This window comes from Orbicella faveolata, unplaced genomic scaffold (genome assembly GCF_042242905.1).
Source record: "Orbicella faveolata isolate gen_17 unplaced genomic scaffold, um_ofav_v1 contig_4, whole genome shotgun sequence".
NCBI classification, from domain to species: Eukaryota; Metazoa; Cnidaria; class Anthozoa; order Scleractinia; family Merulinidae; genus Orbicella; species Orbicella faveolata.
In genome coordinates this window covers 2,155,097-2,180,710 of record NW_028301569.1, presented here as the reverse complement: position 1 = coordinate 2,180,710, position 25,614 = coordinate 2,155,097, and the positions used below count along the sequence as shown (strand labels likewise).

At 36.3% G+C, this 25,614-nt stretch overlaps 1 protein-coding gene and 1 long non-coding RNA gene across 2 annotated transcripts in view; both read right to left on the bottom strand.

The window, feature by feature from the left end:
* Nucleotides 1–24,841, bottom strand: part of LOC110055353 (uncharacterized) — a 37,401-nt gene extending 12,560 nt beyond the window's left edge. The window contains exons 1-14 of the mRNA XM_020761738.2: nt 24,374–24,841; nt 12,722–12,793; nt 12,287–12,361; nt 10,811–10,876; nt 7,607–7,678; nt 7,055–7,126; nt 6,420–6,488; nt 5,648–5,719; nt 5,176–5,247; nt 4,579–4,662; nt 2,546–2,617; nt 2,354–2,425; nt 1,849–1,929; nt 1,119–1,190 (exon numbers count right to left, since the gene is read on the bottom strand). Coding sequence (XP_020617397.1) covers nt 1,119–1,190; nt 1,849–1,929; nt 2,354–2,425; nt 2,546–2,617; nt 4,579–4,662; nt 5,176–5,247; nt 5,648–5,719; nt 6,420–6,488; nt 7,055–7,126; nt 7,607–7,678; nt 10,811–10,876; nt 12,287–12,361; nt 12,722–12,793; nt 24,374–24,567 — 1,145 coding nt within the window. The 5' untranslated portion in view covers nt 24,568–24,841. The remainder of the gene's footprint in view (nt 1–1,118; nt 1,191–1,848; nt 1,930–2,353; nt 2,426–2,545; nt 2,618–4,578; nt 4,663–5,175; nt 5,248–5,647; nt 5,720–6,419; nt 6,489–7,054; nt 7,127–7,606; nt 7,679–10,810; nt 10,877–12,286; nt 12,362–12,721; nt 12,794–24,373) is intronic.
* On the bottom strand, nt 2,813–4,572 carry LOC149100910 (uncharacterized). Its single transcript, XR_016202992.1, has 2 exons — nt 3,417–4,572; nt 2,813–3,340 (listed from the first exon to the last, which is right to left on the bottom strand). It is a non-coding gene; the product is annotated as an uncharacterized LOC149100910 (long non-coding RNA).
* Nucleotides 24,842–25,614: the final 773 nt, after the last annotated feature.

Genomic DNA, 25,614 nt, shown 5'->3' with positions numbered 1-25,614 from the left:
CATTAATGTCATAGAAATAAGCAAGTTTGAAATTGAATTCTATTGTAGTTTTTATTTAAACCTTGTTTTCCTTCTTAAGGTACAAGTTTTTACAGCTTTGCACTCACTTATTTTAACCGGATTAGTATCTAACAAACCCAAACAGACAAGGGTAATGTTTACATGTAACTCAAACAATTTCTTTTTACTGGTACATTTGATTTTTTTGACTCTTTGTAGATTTGTATTACTTACAACAAATTCTGATGAAATAATTGTCAATAATATAATCAGCATTATTCTTCTGATAAACTGCTATCAAATGTGATAGATAGTTTAGTTGAAACACTCATGTAACATGGACAGTAAAAACTGTATATTGACAATAAATAACACTGTAGATGTCTAGCACTTGCAATAAATGCTGATGAAATAATTTTCAATAATGACAAATTTATTTATCATTTTTGATAAACTGTTATCAAAACGTGATAGATATTTTGTTTTTACAAAAATGGTAAGTTACTGAGTAGCTTGTCATGTCAAGTGTAAATTTAAGTATTGTTATTCCGTTTGTTTGCCTCCTTAGGTAATTTGCTTGTTTCATTTGCCTCTGGGCAAATTAGAATTCAATTTGTTCGCCTGGCTCCCAGGCCAAAAATTTTCTCTTGTGTTATTCGTCATGTTTGGCAAATTAGAATTCAGCTCGTTCACCTTGCTGGGCAATTCACTTGTTTTATTTGCCTTGTTGGGCAAATTATAATTTCAATCAGTCTGTTTACCTTGCTGCATGGGCAATACTCATGGAACAGCCACACGGTGAGACTCGTGAAAGAACATTGTCTTCCTCTTGATTAATCACTAAAACATTCCCTACCTTGATGAATACTTCCTGAAATACTTAAATTTACACCTAACATGACAAGCTACTGAGTAACGTACCATTTCAGTAAAAAACTTCCCTTCAACGTATATTATTTCGCTATAACGTACAAGGTATGAACGATCAAGCACGAGGTCACAGATTTGCAGATTTCTACACAGTGGGGCCTTAGAACTGCCTACAAACAGACAATCTCAAGGCGAGATATCAACACAGAAAAGGGAGGCTGCCCTCTACGGGCAGCAAATATACTCACAAACTTTGCATGGCTTTTAGTCCAGAAAATGCATTAGCAGCTATCCAGGTGATACGATTTCCATCAAGTCTCCTGAAAAAGATATATTCTTAAATCATTTTATATCTCCCAAGGAAACTTGCAAAGTAGGAAACACAGCACATTATGTTAGACAGGCTTAGATTTCTTATCACCAACAAATCACACATGCTGTCATTAAAATGAAATGAATACATAATACAAAATGCCAAGCCATAGTAACATCTACATCGACGTTGTGGCCATGTCAACAGGGTGGGTGCAATGATGCTTGATGGATTTGATTCCTGATTTATTTTATAAAGTTGTAGGTATGGTGAGCTTTTCAAGGCCAAAAAATTCAAGAAGATTCTTGAGATGAAACAAAGGAGTGAATAGACCTTATGTGTCATGATTATAGTGATTTAAGGAGACCTCCAAAGCAACAACTTTGGCAGGAGTCATCCTGATTGTGAAACTGTTCTGCTTCTTTTAATTAGTAATGGAATTTTCCTATCATTTTACTAGTTACTTCATCAAGGAATAGTCCTGAACATTTTGATGCGTGGTTTACACAGTTTATGAGCTATAGTACATGTACAATAGGAAATACATGTACCAAGTTAATTTAAAACTATTATTCTGGCCCAACATATCACAATGATCTTGTTGTAATGATACATTCAATAACTCAATGGCAGCAAACCTAATACAAATAAACCAAAGTACTCACAACATGATTAACTTCTGAAGCCCTGTGAAAGCTCCATTCATTCCTTCTACTGTTGATGAAAGCGCATTATTGCTCAGGTCCCTGATGTGCAAGCAAGTAAAATAATTATAAGATACCAAGCATTTCAGGGGTTATTTCCGTCAACCAACATAAACAACATACAGTGTATTTCTTACAAGCCACATTTTGTCATTTTAAACCAAGCTTAGAATCAATTCAGTCAAAATTTTCAATTTGTGATTAATTGCCTTTGCATTCACGACAGGCATCATAATGATAGCAAAATCTGAACAACATGTGTTCCCAAATTTATTTCTTTGGATAGAACAAACATTAACATTGCCAATACATTATTACAAACTCTATTCTGATTTGATAGTAAATTCACCACTAAGTAAATAGTTCACCCCTGAAACAGAAAAGGAAGGAAAGAAATGAAACAAAATAGAAGATCCCAACAAATATCACGGTGTAAACTTTTAACAATTATAATATACAGACTTACAACATGACTAAGGAGTTTAAGTCAGCAAATGCCCCCTCTGCCATGTGATAAATACGGTTACTGCCCAGGTTTCTGCAAAATAAGCGTCGTTGTTTGTCATACGTACATGTAGTTGAACCTCCATCAGCAAAGAAGCTGCCAAATAAGCAAGCTAAGTATACAAGCCTTACACAGATACTACTCAACACTTACAGTCTCTGTAATGTTGAAAGATGGGCAAATGTTGTCACATCAATGTGAGAAAGTTCATTCTGGGCAAGATTTCTGCAAGGAAAACAACAAAAATTATAAAATAGAAATAGCCTGCAGGAATATCATGACAAAGTAAAAGTTTTTGTTCCAACCTCCTAATTAAGAGGCCCTGCGCCTAAGAAACGACCGATGATTTCCGGCTAAAAAATAAAATCGGCCGATTTTTATCTCCCAAGTAGAGGTTACCGAATACTATTTAAAAATGAATTTCTTTTGTTTCAGTTTAGCTTTAAACCAAAAATATCGAGCTGCAAACTTTTTCCGTCTGATAGCAGCAAAATCAGGCTGAAAATAAGGCCCCGCAAAATACTGTTCAGAAATTTCTATCGCAACGCAAAATAATGAGAAAACTACACAGTGTTGAAGAAAAAGGTCTTTTACTGCAATATCATTCGATAAACATCAAAAAACTGCCGAAGCGATTAAAAAATAAAGTTTCAAATGTTGCATACTAAATTAGATGGAGTGTTGGAGCTGATTTTAAAATAATTATTTCTCAAAAGTTCAACGCTTTTGAAAGCAATCACAGTGATGAATTAGACATTGGAGGGATACACATCACGTCTCTGGAAAAACATTTTTCGGCCAAAGTATATTGACCTTGTACAAAGCGTTCAAAGTTACCGTGTTTACCGTTATCCTGCTACTTCGGCGAAACACTTCTCTTTTGCCAATACGGCCGTGGATAGCGTGTTAAACGCCACTTTAAACCTTGCTAGGCATTCAAAGACCATCCTGAGTAGAAGGACGTAGAATTGAAAGAGACAGGAAGATGAAAAATACGCAGAAAAAGAAAATAACTCGAAATTACCATCTGCTAACGAAAGTTGAATCTCGCAAATGTTGTCGCGTGACAGCGGCCATTGACGTCATTTGTACAAATAGCGGCGGAATGCAAACGAATGCCCAAATAGGAAAACAATTTTTCCCGGCCAGAAAACATTTAGTGGAACAATGTTATGTTATTTTTCACCAATGATGGTCACTCAAAAAGAAAAACTTCCCCAACCGCCACACCGGTTTGGCCACAGCGTGATCTGAGTTATGGGGTCACGACTGGATCCCTAGCTGCTGACCGCCCGAAGGACATTGCAGACTCGTTTTCCCACGCTCTTGCGACTTGACGTGACAAATGACGTCAATGGCCGCTGTTACGCGACAACATTTTCCAGATTCAACTTTCGTTAGCAGACGGTAATTTCGAGTTATTTTCTTTTTCTGCGTATTTTTCATCTTCCTTTCTCTTTCAATTCTACATCCTTCTACTCAGGATGGTCTTTGAATGCCTAGCAAGGTTTAAAGTGACGTTTAACACGCTATCCACGGCTGTATTGGCAAAAGAAAAGTGTTTCGCCGAAGTAGCAGGATAATGGCAAACACGGTAACTTTGAACGCTTTGTACAAGGTCAATATACTTTGGCCGAAAAATGTTTTTCCAGAAACGTGATGTGTATCCCTCCAATGTCTAATTCATCACTGTGATTGCTTTCAACAGCGTTGGACTTTTGAGAAATAATTATTTTAAAATCAGCTCCAGCGCTCCATCTAATTTAGTATGCAACATTTGAAACTTTATTTTTTAATCGCTTCGGCAGTTTTTTGATGTTTATCGAATGATACTGCATTAAAAGGCCTTTTTCTTCAACACTGTGTAGTTTTCTCATTATTTTGCGTTGCGATAGTAATTTCTGAACAGTATTTTGCGGGGGCTTATTTTCGGCCTGATTTTGCTGCTGTCAGACGGAAAAAGTTTGCGGCTCGATATTTTTGGTTTAAAGCTAAACTGAAACAAAAGAAATTCATTTTTAAATAGTATTCGGTAACCTCTACTTGGGAGATAAAAATCAGCCTATTTTGTTTTTTAGCCGGAAATCATCGGTCGTTTCTTAGGCGCCGGGTCTCTTAAATCCTTCAACAAGCAGTGATGTTGCAAGGAGCAAAATCAAGAAAAAATGACAACACAAGCAACTCACAGCTCTCCGAGAAGCAGTAATGCTCTCCATCCCATGCCTCCTGGCCGTTTATTAATTATACGTATATGATTGTTGTTCAGGTAACTGTTTTGTCCAGGGAGAAAAACAGGATTCATTAGATGCAGTTCCTCACAAAGCAAGAGCTAAGGCATCATTATGCACATGGTGTACATGTGGTCAGCCCACAAGTGTGCTCACTCATGCAAGAGTTTATTGAAACAAAGCCAATAATGTGCTCACAGAAAATTGGATCAGAGAAAGGGCTTGTGACAATGGGTGTAAGTAATTGCTTTTCACCCCACAAAAAAGACTCTACCAGCTTACCAAGTGTCTGCAGAACTCACAAGCTATAAACTTGCAAGGTCCTGCAACACAAGTCTTTTTAAGAGAAATAATAACCCCTTTAGCTTTTAGATTCATCAGCATCTAATTTGCCCTGAAAACCAAGGTCACTATTTTTGCCTACATGCTATTACTGACTGCATGAATGCCTTACACTTCGATGAATGAAATTTCTCCAAATAAGCAGTCATAGCATGTTTTCTGATCTAGAAAAACAACTATGGGAAGAATTCAAGCAAAACATTTTCAACTTACAGTTTATGAAGCTCGGAAACTCCAATGAACCATGATGTGGAAACAGATGTTAAATTATTATTGTCCAAGTGCCTTGAAAGATTCAAAGTCAGTTGTAAGCTTCAAACAACAGTAATGTACAAGTTATTCCTTCTTAAAATATCAACACAATGTGTGTAGAGCAGGGTTTTCAATAAGCTTTGAAATAGCCGTCTGAGCTAACTAAAGTAGGCAGCAAACTGATGAATTTTTTAATAATTTGGTGATAATACAGACAAAGTAGGCAGCAGTAAGAGGTAAATTCTGACAAAGTAGGCAGCAATTTTCGCTGGTTGCCGGCTTCTAATGAAACCCATGATAGAGGGGTACTGAGAATATGGGTAATCAACAACAAGCTCACATGTCCTTTTATAAACCCTTATTTGTCCAAAAACAGTAATAGAAAAAGTACAACATTAGCAATTAAGGAGAATTTGAAAGTGGTTGTACTTACAGTTCTCTGAGATTGTTCATTTCCCAAAGGGAGGAATGTGCAATTGTGTTGATTTTATTCTTTGAAAGCTTTCTGCAATTACAAAATTAAATCACACATGATAAGTTCTGCTTATAGTTAACATACTACAAACAACATACTAACAAGGCATTTGGCAGTAAACAATTTGTCTACATGACCCCTAGTCCAAAGTTGCTAGGCCAATGACTGTAGACAGATTAAGGCTAGTATGACTTCCAAAATTATTACTCATAAGGAGAGCCTCAATCACCAGCTGAATGGTATGGATTAAGTTTCTCTTCTCGTCATTTTGCCATGGGTCTGTAACATCAACATTCCCCACGAGGAAAGAGAAAATGCCTGTAAAATAACCCACTTATACTGCCTATAACACCCAAAAATGTATAACACATTTCTCCCTTCCTTAATATGTCTTCCCTGAACAAAGATTTAGTAATGATCTTGTGTGAAACTTTCCTCTACATGCACACTATTAAAATTGAATTTTGCCTGATAAATTAGTGGCCAAAACATTTGTGGAATGTGATAAATGCTACTTCATTCCAAAAGCAAAGCTTAGAAAACAATAAAAAAACAAGTAAAAAGTGTGACCCATAGGATCTAAGAGGATTTCACTTAACCTGATACCTCCGATTAAGCTAGATTTTCATTCCACTATAGTAAACTCCTTTAATCTGGAATAAATATGTGAAGAATTGTTTTCAGGATCATGGAATATTACACTGGCTATTCACATGAAATCAGAACTTACAATATGACTATGGACTTTAAACTTTTTAGCGGACTGTTAATTGTCCTGATTAAGTTTTTTGTGAGGTCTCTGAAGGAAACAAGAAGAAAATGGTATATATTAAAGTAAGTATCCCCTCAATCAAAAGTATATAAAATACAGCAAAGATACATGTAAATTACAGCGCTGTGTATTTTCACAACCTTTGTTTTCCCCATATGATGTCACAACATGTTAAACATAATTATACCTTATGCATATTAACCTTATCTACTTTCACATCTTTGCAAAGACAAAATACATTTGAAAATGTTAAAATGTTAAAAAAAATACTCAGAAAATGTCTCCTTTGCCCTACATTGCAGGTCACACAAGACATTTTTTATGGATAAACAGTCTAGGTAATCTTAGTATATAGCATCTGCACAAAACAAAATAGACACTTCAAATACATTGGTGATAAAGCTAGGTGCCTGCCACATCAAATGTAATAACAAGTCCATGCCAATAAAAAGTACTATGCTCTATTCTCCCACAGGAAATGCAAGGACAATAACCTGTCATGTGGGTCACTCCAGAAGCAGGTGTAGATATGAGATAAGCCTCTTATCAAATACAACATCAATGATTAAATAAATCTCACATAAGCAACTTACAATTTTTTTAATGAGGTTAAATGGCTCAAGGCCTGAACTGGAATAGATGTGAGTCTGTTTCTGCTTAGCTTTCTGTGGAATAGCACACAGACACCTCAATATTTCATTCACTGGTGATTTACATTCTTGACAAAAGTAAGACAACTGTTAGGAATGCTTTCTGACATTATAGTTTAAATCTTTAGTTCCCAAAAGTGCATACATGTCTTCACCAAATTTAAATAAATTGTCCTTACTTTGTCAACAGGAGATGAAAATGAACAGAACCACTCAAAAAGGGGAAATTGCTTCACCAACAATTTATAATTAAACACTATAATTGAGACTTGAAGAGACCTAATATCAACAAAATTTTTGTGCCATGTTTACACATATAACAGCAAAAATATATTAAATACTGTAGTTACTGGCCTTGTTTTTTTTTTTTTTTCCTTCTAGCATTTAACTAACTCAACGGAAAGACCCTGGTAATGATAATGATACATGTAAAGTTGTATTTTGGGTGAATAATTGTTTCATTACGAGACATAATGAGACTACAAATCAACTTACAGCGACTGGACTGAAGTTAGGTTGGCAAAAGCCTTTACTCCAATACTGGAAATACGATTACTGCTCAACAACCTATGGTAAAAAAGTAAAAGAAGTTACTGTGTTTAGTGGTGAAATGAGTGTGTGTTATCAGTGCCTACTTAACAGTGTTGATTCGATTCTGAGTACGTACTGTAACCTATCTTGTCAATGTTGGTAAAAACTACATTTTAGTTTCCTTCAGTCTTTGTCTCATGTCAGTGTAACGTGTATTTTTGATTCAAAAACCCAAGGGATTTGATTCACATAAACAACAGCTGATTTCAGTGCAGTGTGTAGATCCAGGCTTTTGAAACATGATTAGCCCAAAATCACATGATTCTGACAAGAAGCACCTGCACGTGGTGGAAAATGGAGAATATTTGTGAGATTGTGGAAACATACAGCAAGACTTTCCAAAATAAGCAGGATGAAATAAAGGATGGCAAAGCAAAAGGTGTCCCAACAAATTATTTTCTACCAAAAGAACCTTGAGCACTTGGAAAGGGGCAATTTGATGTTTGGTAGCAGAACTGGCATTTCTTACTGTTGCCGATGTCATAGCCTAAAAAATATATTTTGTTAAAAAAAAAGCTCACAAACTGTCATTAACAGGCCTGATGGGAGACGATGGTATGTTAGTAGTGTTGCTGGATTGGAATATCCTTTTACAGTGGAAGAATGGCAAGAAAAAAAGCCATAACAAAGTTTGCCTGTGCAGCGCCTGGCACAGAAACAGTATTTAAAATTGCAACATTTGATTGGAGAAATACATTTTCTTGGTATTAATTATTTTTTGATGGCAAACAGCCTCGCGCACGATGTTGGTGTACAATTGCGTAACAAAAACGGTCTCACGCTAGATTTCTTATTATTTCTCGTCATTCTTAAAGCCAGTGGTCGTAAAACTTCGCAGAATTAAAGTTCCATCTATGTGCACCCCAAAAAGCGAAATTTTCCGTCTGAAAGACATTTATTAGAAGAACAATAACAAAATTCCGAAAACAGGTTAGGCAAAAAGTGGCATTTTTCCCCCATTTTTTGACCAAAACGGAAAGTGCATTATTATAATTTTTAACTTCTTAGTGTGAACAATTCAATTCAAGAAGGTGTCTCCAAAGTGCACCTAAATTTTGCTTTAAAATGGTGGGATTCTTTCATTTGTGGTTGTATCTGTCAAAAAAATATGATTAAAAAACTAGCGTGAGACCACGTTTTTTATTTAAAAACTTTGTCATTTTATCGCGCCTTTGTTCGCACGTTTCGAGCACTTTTTTCCTTTTTTGCCTTTTGCACAAATTTTGTGTTTTGCCAATCGCACCTCCGGCATTGCGCATTTTTTTTGCCTTTCAGGCCCGCGTTATTTTTGCCATTTTGTCATTTTGCTAATTTTGCCTCGTGGCACTTTTGCCGCTAGAGCGCTAGCGAACAACACCGTAATAAAGGCTGAAGTACACGAGCGGTGCAAAGTACTGAGAAAAAGCCGAAGCGAGCATTTTATGATACTTTTAGAGATGCTATTTTCACAGGCGAATGCTCAGTTGAGATTGAACGTTATCCTCTCCGATCCTTCCGCAAAGTTGGCGAACAACACCGTAATAAAGGTCAACCAACACATTGATGTTTTGTTTTGTTTTCTCTTCATGGGGAAACCTTTCAATCCCAGTCTAACTCGACTCGTCCATCCATTTCCTTATTTGGACATAATTTGGGGTTGTTGTAAATAACAAAATGGCCGCGATGAACACGAAATGGACAAGAAGATGCAGGGAACTTGCTTGCTTAGTGCGCATAAAAAGAAATAAAAAACCACATAAGATGATTTGTTCTGTCATTTTCTCAAGATCGCCGGGCTGGACAAAAATTGGACAAACGTGTGTTTAAAGTTACATCGTTTCCAAATCCTTGGTAAGCACTCTGATAGCGATATATAGCGTAACTTACTAGCATGTGGCGTTCTCGAGAACGCTTTTCTCCATTTTTGTGATTCAAAAGAGCTCCTTTAACAATAATTTGCAACGCTTTGCCTTGCGAAACCTGTATTATGATTAAGGAAGCTTACATTCGGAATTGAACCAACTCAGTTTGCTGGACTCGGAATAAAGGAAAAACATGCAAAAAGCCAAAAGGGAGCGATGTTTTTGCTGGCGCGAAAGGCAAAAGCAAAAACCACCAAAAGGAGTAACGTGCGCGATTTTGGCAAAAAGCAAAATTTGCCAAAAAGGCAAAAATAGCAAATCGCGCCTAAAATGGGCGCGATAAGAATAGCGTAAAATACGGCCTGATGTGTTACGCTACTTGCGAAGATTAGAATGGAGAGTGTGTGATTTTGACTCCTTACAAGAAAGGCACAAGCGCTTTTGAGACGTAGCTAAGATGGAAGGAAACTACATGAAAATCACTACAAGATGGTGCTCATTTGAAGAGAAAAAAATTAATAACCTGGGAATTACAGCATTTCTAAAACAAATTTTCATCCGATTTTTGCTAATTTTGATTTGTACACCAACATCGTGCGCAAGGCCAAACTAAATTTTCCTTTGATGTATCCCCTTTTTGAATTATTAGTATCATGAGGACTAGTTATTGCCAAGCGTAGACTAAATTTGCACCACTTCAGCAGCTCAACAATAACATGTCAGTTTCATAATTTGTGTCATTTGAATTTTTATGTGCTTGTTTTACTTCAACTACATCTCACCAAAATACAACAACCAATGACACTACAATGTCCACAAAGCATATGCACAATTGGGTATTTTAACCCCTATCCAAATTGTTCAATTTGCTCTTCTTTTGCTTGCCCTGGGCAAGTCTTAGTTTGCTCTTTTAATAATTCAGTTGGCAGACAACTTGCCTGATGTGAAAATGAAAAGTCACTTGCCTAGAAGGAAAATCTACTTTTTTCAAGCCCCATATACATCACAACTACTAAGTTGATTATCAACTTGTTTCCAAAAGTTAATTAGGCACCTAGGTTTAAATACCGCCTGTATGTATAACTACATTCTCTACTTAAGTCTTATTTGATTGAAGGAAATAAAATGGCAGAAATTGTTGGCCTAAGGGGATCAACAGTTCTTTTCTCACAAAGATGGGAAGAAAGTGACCAGGACTGTTCAAAGTATTTAGCTCATTATTAAAAGCTTATTCTTTAATACAAAAAAGATTGATAGAAATACTTACAGATATTGTAAAGACAGTTTCTTAGTGACATTTTGAGATGGAATTGAAGTTATCCTGTTGTGGTGCCTACAACAATCACCAAAACAAATAAATAATGCCTGAATTATGAGTCTAATGCATAGATTATAGCAGAGCTCCTTCAGGCTGCCAAGCAGAGCTCCATACCCATATAGGAAAGAAAAGGAAAGCCATGAATTGATTTTCTCATGGTTATCATGGCTATGAGTATTCCTCGTGGGCGCATACGCACAACGACGACTTAAGAGTCGCGCAAGATGGCAGCCATACTCCAATCCATGTTATGGTCAATTGACACCTGTCAAAACAAGGTATCCCCTGACCAGTATCACGTGACCATATCGCAGCTCAAGTTTAGAGCTCATCAAGGTCACATACTTTTTTTTCAGTTGACCGCTGACCAAGTTCTGGTTTTCAATTGGATCATAGCCTTGTATCAGGTTAACTTGTTGGCCGGGTCGTTTGGAAGCCGGTTAACGTTATCCCAGGATTATAAAAGTTAACTGAAGTATAGTTTGTCTTCTATACAAATGTTTTTCACTACTTTTGTTTTGTGTATTTTGAAGACCTTGAGATTATTCAAACTCAAACCAGAAGGCCAAACAACAGAAACAGAAAACCTTACCGTAAAGTTACAAAAATCAAAACAAAATTCTCACTTATCCTGGGTTAGCTTAATCAGGCTTTGAACAACCCGACCCAGGGGCTCCGCTTTTAGCCTTGGTTAAATCTATATTAATCATTATGTTTAGTTATACATGGTTTACATCTTGATTAGTCCAGTGCTCCCGTCATCTATCAAGTTGTATTTGTCCTTGATTCCAGGACATGAAAAGATGATGCGGAAGCTTCATTTCTATTGTGCCAGTGACACTGATTGCAAATAAAGTGTTTAATTCACAAGTTCAGGGACATCGTAATACACATGCATTCAAATTGGAAGAATGTTTGGGATAGTTAGCCAACTTTAGGTGTTCTACAGCACATTTCGTTCTGAATCAAAAGTTTTATCCCTGTTTGCTTGTGGTAAGAGGAGGCAAGTCCTTTCAGTGCGTCCACTAAGTACCATCACTGATGTACACAGCTAAATGATGAGAGTATGATGATCTTATATGAAAACTGAGTCAGTTGCTGAATCAACTGCCTAGCACAAGACTAAAATTTACCCAGCCACTTCTCTCTCACTGAAAAAGACCAACCACCAAAAAAGTACACACTGTTTATGAAAGGGCTTTAGATTTATCATCACAAAAAACAGTTATGTCTGAAACTTAGTTTAGTTTAGTCATGGAGAAATTTTCCAAAAACTGTTGTGAAAACTTTCTTTCCATTGAATGGTGTTGATATTCATGATAAACCAACATCAATCATCAATATCCTCACTAACTCAATCTGACTACCAAGGTCGGGGTGCATGAAATTCCTTGAGCATTTTATGATGGTAAATACACTACTTACAGTGATAATCGAGTCAGGGAGGATGGTAGAGATTGCCATGGTGGGATATCCCTGAGCTTATTCTCGTGAAGAAGCCTGAAAGAACAAGTGGTAAGCAACGTAAAGACTTGTTGTGCTTTTCTCACAGTAATCAAGTTACATTGTATCAATCCTAGCTTAAAAATTTTACTAAAATTGAACAATTACCATAATAGATGATGACAGTTGTCATCCATCTGCACTAATATAGAGCTTTGAGCCTAATAACTTGAAAATTGTATAATACTTGGGGGTTTGTCCAGTTTAGTGTCATTAAGAAACAATAAGCAGGGAACAAAGCCATCTAAATTTATGGCCATTTGACTAATTCATATGTTTTACTGCCTCTTCAACACAAACTAGCAATCAGTGAGAAAATTTAGAGCATAAATTTTGAAATAAAAACTAAATACTTACAGCTCCTGAAGATTTGTAAGTCTCGAAAGTTTTGAAACATCCAAGGTTCTCAGTTCATTGTTACTTAAATCTCTAGAAAAAGGAAAAACAATGTCATATGTGCATGTAATACATTAATCATAAAATTCAATTTACAAACTTGGGTGTTATTACTGATGTTTTACTAACTCAGAGTGGAGGAAACAGTGAGGGGGGGGGGGGTCACTTGTTTGGCGCAGGTGTTAATTTTAATTTGTAAACTTGACATTTGCGAAGCACCCAACCTTTCTTCTCTACTGATACAATAGGGACAAAAGTATTGGGTGACAGGACCAAAGTGAACTATAATGACACTTGTTAATAACCATATTTTCCATTGTCATTTAAGTAATTCTAAAATCTTAAAAAAAAAACATTTTTGTTTTAAAAATAGGATGTTTTTAGCAGGTAAGTGTCACTATGGTAACCTATTGTGTCACAAAAATGATAACAATCTGTTCACCATGATTGGGCAGTTTTAGTACCATGATTGTAGCATGAACTGATGAAAAGTGCTTATTGTGACCAATCAAAATCCAAGTCTTGGAAAGAGCTGGATACTGTTGGCAACCACCTTAAGTAATGCTCTGGCTAAGAGCAATAGCGAGAACAATAGGGCCGCGGCTCCTGGAGCCGTTAGTAGCCGATGGGCAGAAACTTGATAATTAAATTAATCTGAGCTACTTTAATTTACTGGATAAATCACATTAGCGCGAAATTCAAATGGTTTTTATAAAAATTTGGAGCATGCAGAGGCCATTTGCTTGGCTTAAATTAACAGGATATCGTTGTTTTCACATAACATACTTGGCTGCGACTCTACTGTGGGATTCTACAGTGTATTTCTCTCCTTTGCGTCCCTAGTTCATATAAACTGTAGCAACTACTGTTTAAAACTGCCATATCAGTTGATGTCCAGTGACTGCCATTTCACTGCAAGTTATGGTGATATTTTTTCTTTGTGCAATTCTCATTATCCATACACAGCAAACATTCATACAAAGCTTATTTGCCACACAAATTTCGCATGCAAACGGAATTTCTTTGATTAAAGTGGGCAGAGAGGAAAATAACCTTTTCTTTTCTGTGGAATAACTTCTTACTTTTTCAATTTTTCCTGCCTGGCACAGCAAAAACAAAATAATTATTTCGCGGGAACGTGACGTGAATGTACTTACAAAGGAGAGAAATCTTACTTCACATTCCAGTTGGCAACGGATATAAATCTTCTGTCACTCTGCCTAATTTTAGCAGTGTCTGTAGTACAGAGTTCTTTGATTTTGAAAATCTCTCTCCTCAGTTGCAAGCCAAAGGCACTTGATATCAAACAGGCAAATCCACGCACATACCCAGCAGGAACAACAACACAATGAGAGGTCCCTCAAGGAATTACCCCAAAGATCACGATTATTGATCTTCATGAATACAATCTTTAGAATTGTTCTGAAGTCGTGAGTAATTCTAGGCTGTTTTTGTTCTACCGTTCTAATGAAAAATTCATAAAACATGCAAAGAATTGCTCTTCACAAGATGGCTACCATGCTGTGACATATGAGCTCCACGTGTTACCATCTTTGTTTTATAATAGCTCGTGTTGCCCACGTACAAATTTTCCCTGAATTTGCACAACAATAGATTTTGACCGATTGTCAGGGCTTTCAGGGCTGTAATCAGCAAAACTCGTGGTATTTTCAGGTAACTACTGATTTAGACCAATCAGAATGCCGTATTTTAATGACTTAAGCCAATTATCTGTGGTTAAAAAAGAAATTCCGCATATTCCATGGCTGTTAGTGTTATCACTCTTAGCCAGGGCGTTACTTAATGGTACAAAATTGCCATTACCTCCTCAATATTTGAACAGGCAAAAGGTTTAATTTGCATAGAATCACACACCCCCTCTTACATGTATGTAAGACTTCATTTACAACTCTTTCCCTCTTATACTTTTAAGGTAAAGTAGAGATCTGTATATAAAGAACTGCAAATTAAGCTATAGTTCAGAGGTATACCCCAACTATAGAAGTAACAAAATTTTCAACACTTTTCTTTTTTTATCCTGAATGCTTTTCACTTCAAGCTGTGACTTTCTCTACAAGTGTTGGATTGATTTATGGTATTCCACAAACAATACCTTTCAAATGGTGTGTTATATGTTTGGTCTTTGGTTCTATAAGTACCATTTTACATATATAATATTATGATATTTCCCACAGGAGTGAAAGGAACAATGTACAGGGCCAATACAGCAGTCAATAACTGATATAAAATTATTTTTATAACATTTTCCATCATCCCTATACAGAGACATATCAATACACCATGCAAATGAATGTACTGAACTATGTCACAATGGACTAATTAAGGGGGCTTTACAACTCTGACTGACATTATGTTTGTACATGGATTGCCAAATCAAATATTCAGCTCTGCACCTCTCAAAAATGCAAATACAAGGAGGGATTGGGAAGGCTGTGTGCCATGCGCATATGGCAGATAAAGCTATGAAATGGTGCATTTTGGAAGTACTTACTGGGCCTGCAATGCATCCTAGCCACAAAACAGCAAGTAAAATATACACTATTTTGTGAGAAGGACTTTCATTTGTGATATTTTCAGTTTTAGTACTGATGAATAAACATGTGAGAAATCACGATGCCTTTGCTCTAAATCAACGCTATAAAAGTGTTCGCTTTGTTTTCGTCCCAGATCCCTTACTCGAACTCTGCTCGGAAATGAGGTTTTCACTCAATCCATGTGCTTTCTGTTTTCATTGATAGAATCAGCTGACTTGAATATGTTTTGCATGCTATAATTAGCCAAATAATATGCCTCCAAATGCGAAAGTTCCGAAATTGGATGTCCAAGACTCGGAGATTGTTGCCATTTTGCACTATGAACGCTGAGTCCACCACAACAAAAACAATGATGAAGACAAAGCTTCCAAGCCTCCTAGTCTAATTGAGGGATGTTAAGTACAAAAATGGCACAGGGGAAGGTTTAGCACAAAAAATCTTAAATGAAGCCCAGAAAAGGAATATATCCCCTACAAAGATGACTGGATTTGGTTCTGATGGAGCAAATGTCATGAGTGGAGAACGAAAAGGGGTCAATGGGAGGCTGAAGGAACAAAATGGGCACATAGTATCGCTTGTCAAAATGTTTTTATGGCCCATTTATTTACCCTAATGGCCCAAACTTTTTACAAATGGCCCATAACTTCCATTGCGACGGGCCATAGGCTCAATTGCCTGTTTTGCCTTCCCAATCCCTGATTACAAGTAATTAAGCATTATGCAGACAACAGAAATTAATTTGGCAGCACACTGAAAACAAACAAAAGGATATAACACTTGATGATGAGAATGACAAAACAATAATTCTAAAAAAAGAAATGAAAATATTATGTCGCCGCAACACAAACCTAATGCTGACAATACATTTTGTAGCTCAGAAAGTTCAAGAAAATTCTATTTACTTAGTATTAAGACCCTTGCACTAGTAAGAATACTGAGCATTGCCAAACTCATGTCATCAAGCTGACAACACAGTTAAATAAATTAATCTCCTACAAGCAGCTCAAACACAGCTTTTTATGGTTTCTTTTCACTGAGTAAAGTTTACAAACCAACAGAATAGTGATCACAATCACACAATTCACAATTCTTATCTCCTAGGGTTCACTTATCTGGGTGATGCATACTTCTAATCCACAAAATCGATATCACAGTCTCCTTTCTTTATGTCATTCATATCGTAGAAATGCACTTGGTTCTTATCTTAATCGACACCCTTTTTTCTTCTTTGATGATCGGGTCCTGGAGACTTGCAGTTATAGGCAGCTTTAATTTGTTATTGGAATGTAAAGGTCTTAAATTTAAAGTACCTTGCACAATAATATTACAAAAACAAATCTTTAACTTTGCCTTTCATTTAGCATGGCGACATTAAGAATATTGAGTTCTCAATATAAAACAGTGACTACAATATGGACAAAAAAATCAACATCCAGACTAAATGAAATCTCCAAGAAAATCTGTATTTAACACCTGTTAATTACAACAGAGTAAAGGAAAATAAAGCACTTCTCTAATGACAAAACTAGTGAGACAATTTCAGATAGTGCATAGTGCAATTTACGGCTCTGATACAGTAGTCGCACAGGTCCTTAACCATGCCGTTTTCTCCCTTGGTAGTCAACTAGGCCTTTTCCCCTTGCAGAATATGAGCGGGCAAAAACTTGATAGGACGTAATCTTAGCATTGCATAAGTTTCATGTTTGTATTTTCTTTCAAGGCCCAAAAACAACTTACAATTACTGTTTGTCAAGACGGCTTTGAATTTTATTGTGATGTTTTACGCTGAGTTGCAATCATTTTAAATTCAATAATACACAGAAGTGGCAAATATGACAATTTTATTTTTCACTCCAACGTATGTAACCTGATACTTTTGTTTCCCTTGCCCAGCTATGCAACATGATTGTTAGTAAATTATTAATTATTGTGTTAGTAAATTATTGTGTAAGGAGGTTAGCACCTGACCGAACAGCAGCCCCCAAAACCATCCCAATAGTGCACTCTGCACTAAAAATGATACTTTCACAGAATACAACAAAGAAATAAGCTTTTCTTAACACTTAAATCTGGTAAGTACCAATGGACTCTGTGCCACATAAACAACTTCAACAGGAAATCCTGAAGCAATATCTGCATTTATTGTATGGCTGTGTTTCACAAGGACTGGGAACTACCAAATTCACAAATTTGATTGGCTGAAATCGATATTGACTGCGGCCTAGATTTTCCCATCTAGACTGGCATCTAGACCAGTTTCATTTTGCGTTGAAAAAGTAGCAAACTAAAATACAAAAATGTTCACCATTTTCTTTTATTTTCTTCTCAATCACTTATGGAAGTGCAAAACGCCTAATGACAAAAAAAAGTAAAGAGGACAAGCAAATTTCGGCAGGTTTAAGTTAAGCTCATCGCCATTCAAGAGTAAAATGTCAGCACACCAGTTACATTAAACAAATTAAAGTTTTCTTCTTTCCCATGTAATAAACATCTTATTAACCAAGCTAAGTCAGTCTGTATGGCAGAATCTTGACCTCGGTCATGTGTACAGACCTCACCGCATTTGGTCTGTACTCACGACCTCGGTCAAGATTCTCCCATACAGACCTCCAGCTCAGTTAATAAGAGCTAAGTACTAACAACTGCATATATGAGGAGCTCCCTAAAATAAACGACTTAGTACTAACAACAGGAACATTTTGTAGATTTGTGCCCGCATGCACGTGACAGCTGAAAAATGTCACCCTGCAAAACAACTCTGAATGCCATTCCTTGAGAGCCATCTCAACACAAAATGACAACATATTGCAGGAGCAGAAAAGAGTCTGAAACAGGCTGAATATTTTAAGTGCTGTCAGTTGGCAAAAAGTTTAAAGTGCTGTCAGTTCACAAAAAACTCAAACAGGCATACTTATTAAAGATAACTGACACAAAACAAGGAAACAACAATTAAATTAATCTCTCCCAAACATGCCATTCACTGAATGTTTTTCTAATATGCTGTACATCTAATAAATACAGCAAATCGATTTACTGCTTGTAAAGTGGTTCCGTGACAGGGCCAGACACTAATATACACATGAAGACAATGTATGATACAGTTGCCTGAATAGCCCACAGTAGTGACAATGTATCAGCTCTGCCTGAGTTTTTCATGGAGTCAAAATACCCATCCTATTACAACACCACTAATGATATGATTTACTGCTAAACTTGTAAATGAACAAACCTTGAGGTCTCATGACTATGTGGCTGAAAAACCAAAATTCTCAAATTGCTTAAATTGCAAGAACTCCTAAGTTATATATATAAAAGCATTTACAAAATACTTTTGTACAGACTCTACAAAGGTCTGACAGCCATGTAACCTGCTAATTCATTTCATCTTTTCTTAACACTAAAATGTCACTAACTACTCACTATGATGTTGTGCACCACTCAATGCTGTGATCTCACTAGTTCTGACCAAGACAAAATGGTTGAACCACATGTACCACCAAGGATAGTGTATAGTTATAAACAAACTATAAGGTTGCAGTTACAGCACACAAGTGCATAGAAAAAAAGAAATTATTCAAATCCATCTTCCCAGAAGGCCCATTTAAATTAACCTCTTCTAAAATAGGCTATCAACATTTCTTCCTGTGACAAAATTATCTTGATCACTCCCATCAACTTCATGAACTTGTAAAAGAATAAGCATTAATACTGGCCAATAATTAGTAATTGTGGTAAAAAACAGTTGAAATAAATGGCATATAAGACATTTTATTTATGAACACACAAGATGTGGTCAAATATTGTATATTACAAATATTTCCGGAATAAAATCTTTGTAGATCTTGGCAAAAGATATTGTATATTGATTACTAAATGATTTCTGCAAAAAAGGTTTCTGGACAGTGATGTCTCCAATGGTGCAACATGCTAACTTGTACATGTACATTCCATTTTGCATTTAATTTTGGTATTTATTAACTACATTCATCTTGATCCTGATATTACATGAAACAGAATAAACTATTTTGGCAATACATACAGCTGAGCTTTACAGATTAACACTCTTCACAATATTAACCTAGTGATATTGTTAACAGCACTTAAAGCCTTCTAAGTGCACAATTGTCACTTATTTATTGATGAGCAATAATATCATCACCCTCACCTCCTTAATACAAATTAGTCAGCTGAAATATTGTGATTTTAAGCAAAAACATCACAGAACTTCCAGTACGGCTTCAAAAGACAGCCAAGGTAGATGGGCAGATCAACATGTTTAGCTGTACACCATGCACATGTTGGTGCATGGTCACTCTTTGTAAGAGATTTCAATAAGAGTGCACGCAATATCTACCTTGATCATTCCAATAACTCTTTTCACTTTCCAAAATGTCAGTTTAGTTACTACTCTTTGTTCACTTAAATTTGTAAGTACATCAGGTCCTTGTTTTAAATCAAGCAATGAAGTAAAACAAATCAAAGGTTTTGGAATAGTGAACATTTTTTATGCCAGTTCAGTAGAAGAGTCATACCAGTTTATGTCTGAACAAAGGAGCTATAAATAGTACTCCCTTCTTGTGACACTAAGAGCTGACTATACAACCAACAAATTTTTTTTGAAATCAAATACTGAATCATTTAGCTATTTTCCAACAATCACAAAGCAAATCTTCATTAGTACTGTGAAAGTTTGAACATTGCATTACAGTGTAATGTAATGTAAAATGTTTTATGATAAAAAAGAAAGTGGTACTAACTAAAACAGCACTGGGAGCAAACGTGATTTTTAACATGTTTTCTTGTGATGTAGCTAGTGTAATGTAGATTAGTTGGCATATAACACGTGTTGCTATAAATTGAAAAAAAACATTAGAGAGAAAAATCTAAAAAAAATTGGAAACTAGTGGTGTACAATGTATATAGAGTTTGGCTTGTTTAGTTACTTTCTTAGCTCATCTTCTCAAAATGTAATGAAATAAATTGTTAAAATTGTAATGGCTCTTGTCTTCCAAATTGTTTTTTTTAAGTATTGGTTCATGTATTCACTAAAAGTGGTGTGTCACTACAGAAAGTAATGTTTCCTGCAACTTACAACCACACAAGAAAATTAACTAGTCACGCTTTTATCAAAGACAAGCTGACCAAGAGAAAAAGCAAAATAACAATTCTGCAGCAAATTTTGAACTCGTTTCTGGTCTCTGCAACACCTAATGTATGTTACACTGGGTAATTTCTTTGCAACTTGATGCAAAGCAATAGTTTCCAAACAACAGCCTTTCCTTAAAATTGTTAAATGAAATTTCTTTTTGTTTGATTTACAGAACTATGAAAGGATGCCTGAATGGAACATGCCAATTGACATAATTATCTGTGATCAAATGTTAGGTACCCCAGAAAAAAGTTATTTTGGTACTAACAATGATGTGTTTGTTGCCTGACAGCCTATGCCCATAGCAGAGACCATGGGTGTTCATGAACATTGCTCATTTGCTTGTTTGTGCACCTTGTGATTGTTCATTCAATGATACATGTTAGAAATGAATTGTCCTACAAGTTGTAGACACTCTTGACAGGTCAAGAAGCCACACTCATACTCAACTACAACATACCAAACGTTTCTGTGTAAAAATACTGTGTCAAAACATCATTTAGGATGCAAATAATTCCTTCACATTGTACTGCAGTTCAGCATGAAAGTAAGGATAAGTACCGATTAGAAAGACATTCATGATACGGGTTACAAAGATCAAGCTTTAAAAATTTTGGATATTTTTTTCTAAGATGACTTGCAGGCAATGCATGCTGATTTAAATTTCCTTACATAGTTCTTAACCTGTGGCTTTTAGAGAAATAGCTTAGTATTGGAACTATATTTTGTGCATTGGAAAATCTGAAATCCGCATGCTAACAGATGTCCAAGGCTAACACAGTTTGAAAAACCAACTTAAATAACCAATGTTTCAAAGGTTTGCTGATAAATTTGCCGCATTACAGTACATATACTAAACGAACTTGTAATTCTGGAGAGTTCAATAAAAGTTAGAACAGGTCAAAATACATTTTGAAACTTTCACTTCAACGGTTCCACATTCTTAAGAACTAGAAACTAAAGAATAATACTGCTCATCCATGTACTAGTCCTAAAACAAATTATTATCAAGTCAAATTCATGCAAAAATCACATCCCACCATGTCAGACTTTGGTTTCTCAATGGATAGTTTTACTGTGTTAACAGCCTTGCAGGGGCACACTTTACAACACAAAGTTCACAAAGCACATCTTTTCTACATGATTGCACCTAATCTATTCCTATCAGCATGTAACAAGCAACACATATGATTAAAATGTCCACAACAACTGTAATCTGAAAACACACAGAGAAGAGAATGTCTTTCTCATTAGCCATGCCAGCAGGAAAATGTTGTTACTGTGCAGTGCAGATGGCATCCTTGTAACAATTCTATTTGTAAAGAAAAATTGTACAGATCACAAGTGTAGTGGAAAGGAAATGAAATGCTAACTACAACATTTACCAGTCTTTCCAAGAATTCCCACAACAAAACTAGTTGGATGCGCGGCAGTTCTAAATACCTGACGCTGCTCACTTTCTGTGCTGGAGAGAATAACAACTGGCGCACGCTGTATGTATGTGGAGAGAATGTATGACCCAAAAATGGTTTTTCCTTCTGTTCATAAAATTCATTTCATTTCAGTGACAAAAAAAAATTGTTGCATTAAATCGTATTTACTTTCTTCATCAAAACAATCACATTCAACACCAAGGAAAACATATAAATTGTGTTTTGCCGACTAAATTGAAACTTGGGACTTCTTAGTGACAAAAATAACACGTAAGTATATATACAAACGTCTATCTCATAACGAATATGGCTGAAACTCCCTTTACTTTGGTTTTTGTATCTAAAACGTAATTAAAAGCACCTGGAATTTTAGTCTGTTCTGCATAACATTTCTTGTAGCGATTGTAAATCTCATAAAATTGATAACAATCGAACTCGACTTGTGAACTTCAAGAGTCGAAAAGCTAATCTTCAGTTCATTTTCACCCAAAGCAGAACAGAAATAAACACGAAAATACCTTGGAATGGATAGGATTAAAAATATTTTCCATAACCACTCCCAGGTTTCCATTTGAAATTGTGAAGTAAGACTACAATAGCCAAAGTACTAGGTTCTCGCCAATTCAACAGTAGGGGGCCTACATTTAGAGAGGAATTTGCATATGTTGTTTTCTAGCCTCGGGGTATAAAAAAACACATTTCCCAGCATCTATAGATTCTTAATCCTCTCCTATGATTATCAATTGAACTTTAGACGTCTTTTGGAGATAGAAAATTGAACTAAAGGAATATAAAAACTGTGCAGTGACGCCAGCTTTCCTTTGCTCTCAATACATGTTTGCATTTACATTGTCGAGATTGCTACAAAATTAGAATTTCTAATCACGCTCTTTGGAAAACGCAGTTTGAATAAATACAACAGCAGGAGATTTTGCTAAAAACCTCAAGATATGCAAGCACAGGAAATTAACGACAGCCCCGGGATTGGAACTGAGAAAAGGTGTTTACAAGCGAAAAAAAAAACGTTCAGTTTATTAAGAAGCACAAGCGTGATGATCAAAAAATAACTCCTGGCTTTGAGTCCAATTGTTAAATAAATTCAAACACAGAAAGAAAGAACAATTGCACCAATGAATGACGTTCTTAAGGCAAACAAAAACAATTCAGAGCACAAGAAAACAAAGTAGCTAATTTAATAAATTTGTCTCAGGCGAAACAATTGTCCTTGATCGGTGACGGAAAACTTTCATTCAAAAGGTCTTTGGTTTGACTTTAACTCCGTGTACCGCTGCAAGACGATCACACGATAAAAATTTGATCTGAATTCACGACTTTGCATACGATAAAAATCATTCCTTTTCCTCGTTTACTTTTGATTTCTTATATTGCAGACTATAATTGAATAATGTGACTGTAGAGTAATGCGTGGTAAGGAAATCTGCCATTGAATCTATTTCGGCTTCATCGCACGAAAATATCAAGAAAATAGACACTAGAGAAGCCCAAGAAACGAAAAATGAGAGTCTCTGTTTGAGGAACAACTATAAATTGATTCATGTTGCAAAAACGCGACGGGAAATCCTTTCCAATATGTACATAATTTGTGAACGATGTGCATAATGTCAATATATCCCATGATCACAAACCAAACAACACTCAAACGAATCCTTCCTTCACATTTCGCCTAAAATAAACCTCTCTAAGCGCCAAACCAAAATTTATTTTATACTGAAGGAAATATCGAGTTCACAGCTTATTAAAGGTGCAGTTATTTGTTTAGCGAAGAAAAGATAACTAAGAAGAGAACCTTTCAAAGAAATGGTTTAGTTGACACATTATCAGTTGAAAGAACGTATCAGCAGTGATTCGTTGGCAATATGTCACTTGTTTACCATTTTTCAGCGCTGGCAAGGAAATCAGGTCACCTTTCGAAGCGATAACCAGGCTTTTTAAAGAAAATATTATCGTTTTATAAGCTTGCGTGCAACTCAGAATTGCAATTCCTCGGAAGAACTTGTCGCATGATGATTTGACATATTGAAAGCTTATATCTGTGACGTGTTTAATTTCGTTCGAAGCAATGCCTTCTGATGAATTCTTGCATTCTTTTTGAGCGTATTGTACAGAACCAAAAACCCTCGCGCGATTAAATAAAAGCGCCTTCCATTAATCATTATGTTTTAGAAGGAAACCTGTAAACGTTACACCAACACGCTTTCAAATCACGGACTTTTTCGCGTTGAAAGGTGACACCACGAGAAATCTCCCAGTTCAAAAACTGCCATTCGTAAATAACTAAGTATTCACCTTAGATAAAGGGTAGCCCGAAATATCTTATCACGACCGATAAACACGAGATCTCGAAAAAAGTTCGTTAGGACTGACTTAAGGGATTTTAAATCGCTGGTGAGCGAGCGTACAACTCGCCTGAAGACGGCATAGAACTAGAAAGAAAACAAGAAACCGTTTTACTCACAATGAGGTCGTTTGCAAAGGAATCCCCTGAGGTATTCCCTGTAGTTGGCGGTTTTTGCAAGAAACTCTTGTTCCAGAACAAATGCACGGCTTGGCTGTAACACACGCCTGGCTATCTGCATCTTCTCCGCGCGACAATCCACACAACGCCAAACATATTGCAGCCAAAGCACTCACAATATAAATGGACGCCATCTTTGATTGAAATCCACAACGTTTTCACATTTCCCACGGCAAACTACACTAGAAAAGCGTTTCTTTGACGCACTTCGAACAAACAGGCAGTTTCATTTGGGTAAAAGCTTCCTTAGCTTGGCGGGGTGTCGGTATTAGAGAATGTGTACCTTCACGCAAAGTTTTCATAAAGCCTCAAAGAGGAAACCATCAGATTGAAATTGAATGCTACTTTCGACATGAAACTGACCACCCACGAACGTCACAACAACAATAGCGAGCGCTCTGATTGGTCGACTTCGCGGACTGTCGGTGAAATGACAAGGACCTAAGCCGCGGGATACAACCCAAATAAAATTTGTTGTATTCGCTCCGATTCATCCATGAGGCTCAAATTTCAGCCTTCCCAAAGAGTGATTGACAGCGGAATAATTGATATGAAATGAGACGTGTAAAACGAACCAATTGAGTGTACAGATGTTAATTTCATTTGCTTGTGCAAACAGCTGGGCTTGGATTGACACGCACTCGCTCAGATTGAAAGATAGTGCACCACAAAACTTTTTTCTCACTTGGGGAGTACTCAAATTTTACGGGTATTGAATCTTTTCTCCAACACTTTACACTCCCTTGCAATACAGGCTGAAACAAGAGCAGTGTGAGCGACGTTTTCCGGCTACTAATAATACACAAATGAGATTTTGCAAAGAACTTCACGTAATTACAGACCCATCTATCAAACGAGCCGCCTTCAGGCCACTTGAATAAACAAATTCCATTCACGCAAGCCGAACACCAAAAAGCTATAAATCATGTCCCGGGGTCCCAGATCGAGAGAGGAGAGAGTTTCAACGGTTGCAACACATTGAAAATGTGTTACTTTTCAAGATTATGGCTCCGCAGATTTATTTGTTACGAAATAGGGACACTTTCAACTGATCGCTTCAAAATGCATTAAAGTAGCGTTACGGAGCATTTCAGAGATGGTTATCACAAAAACATCGTGTTTTGGATAACTTATTTGATCTTGAAGAGTCTATGGTTCAAAAACAATGCAAAAGCTGTCGT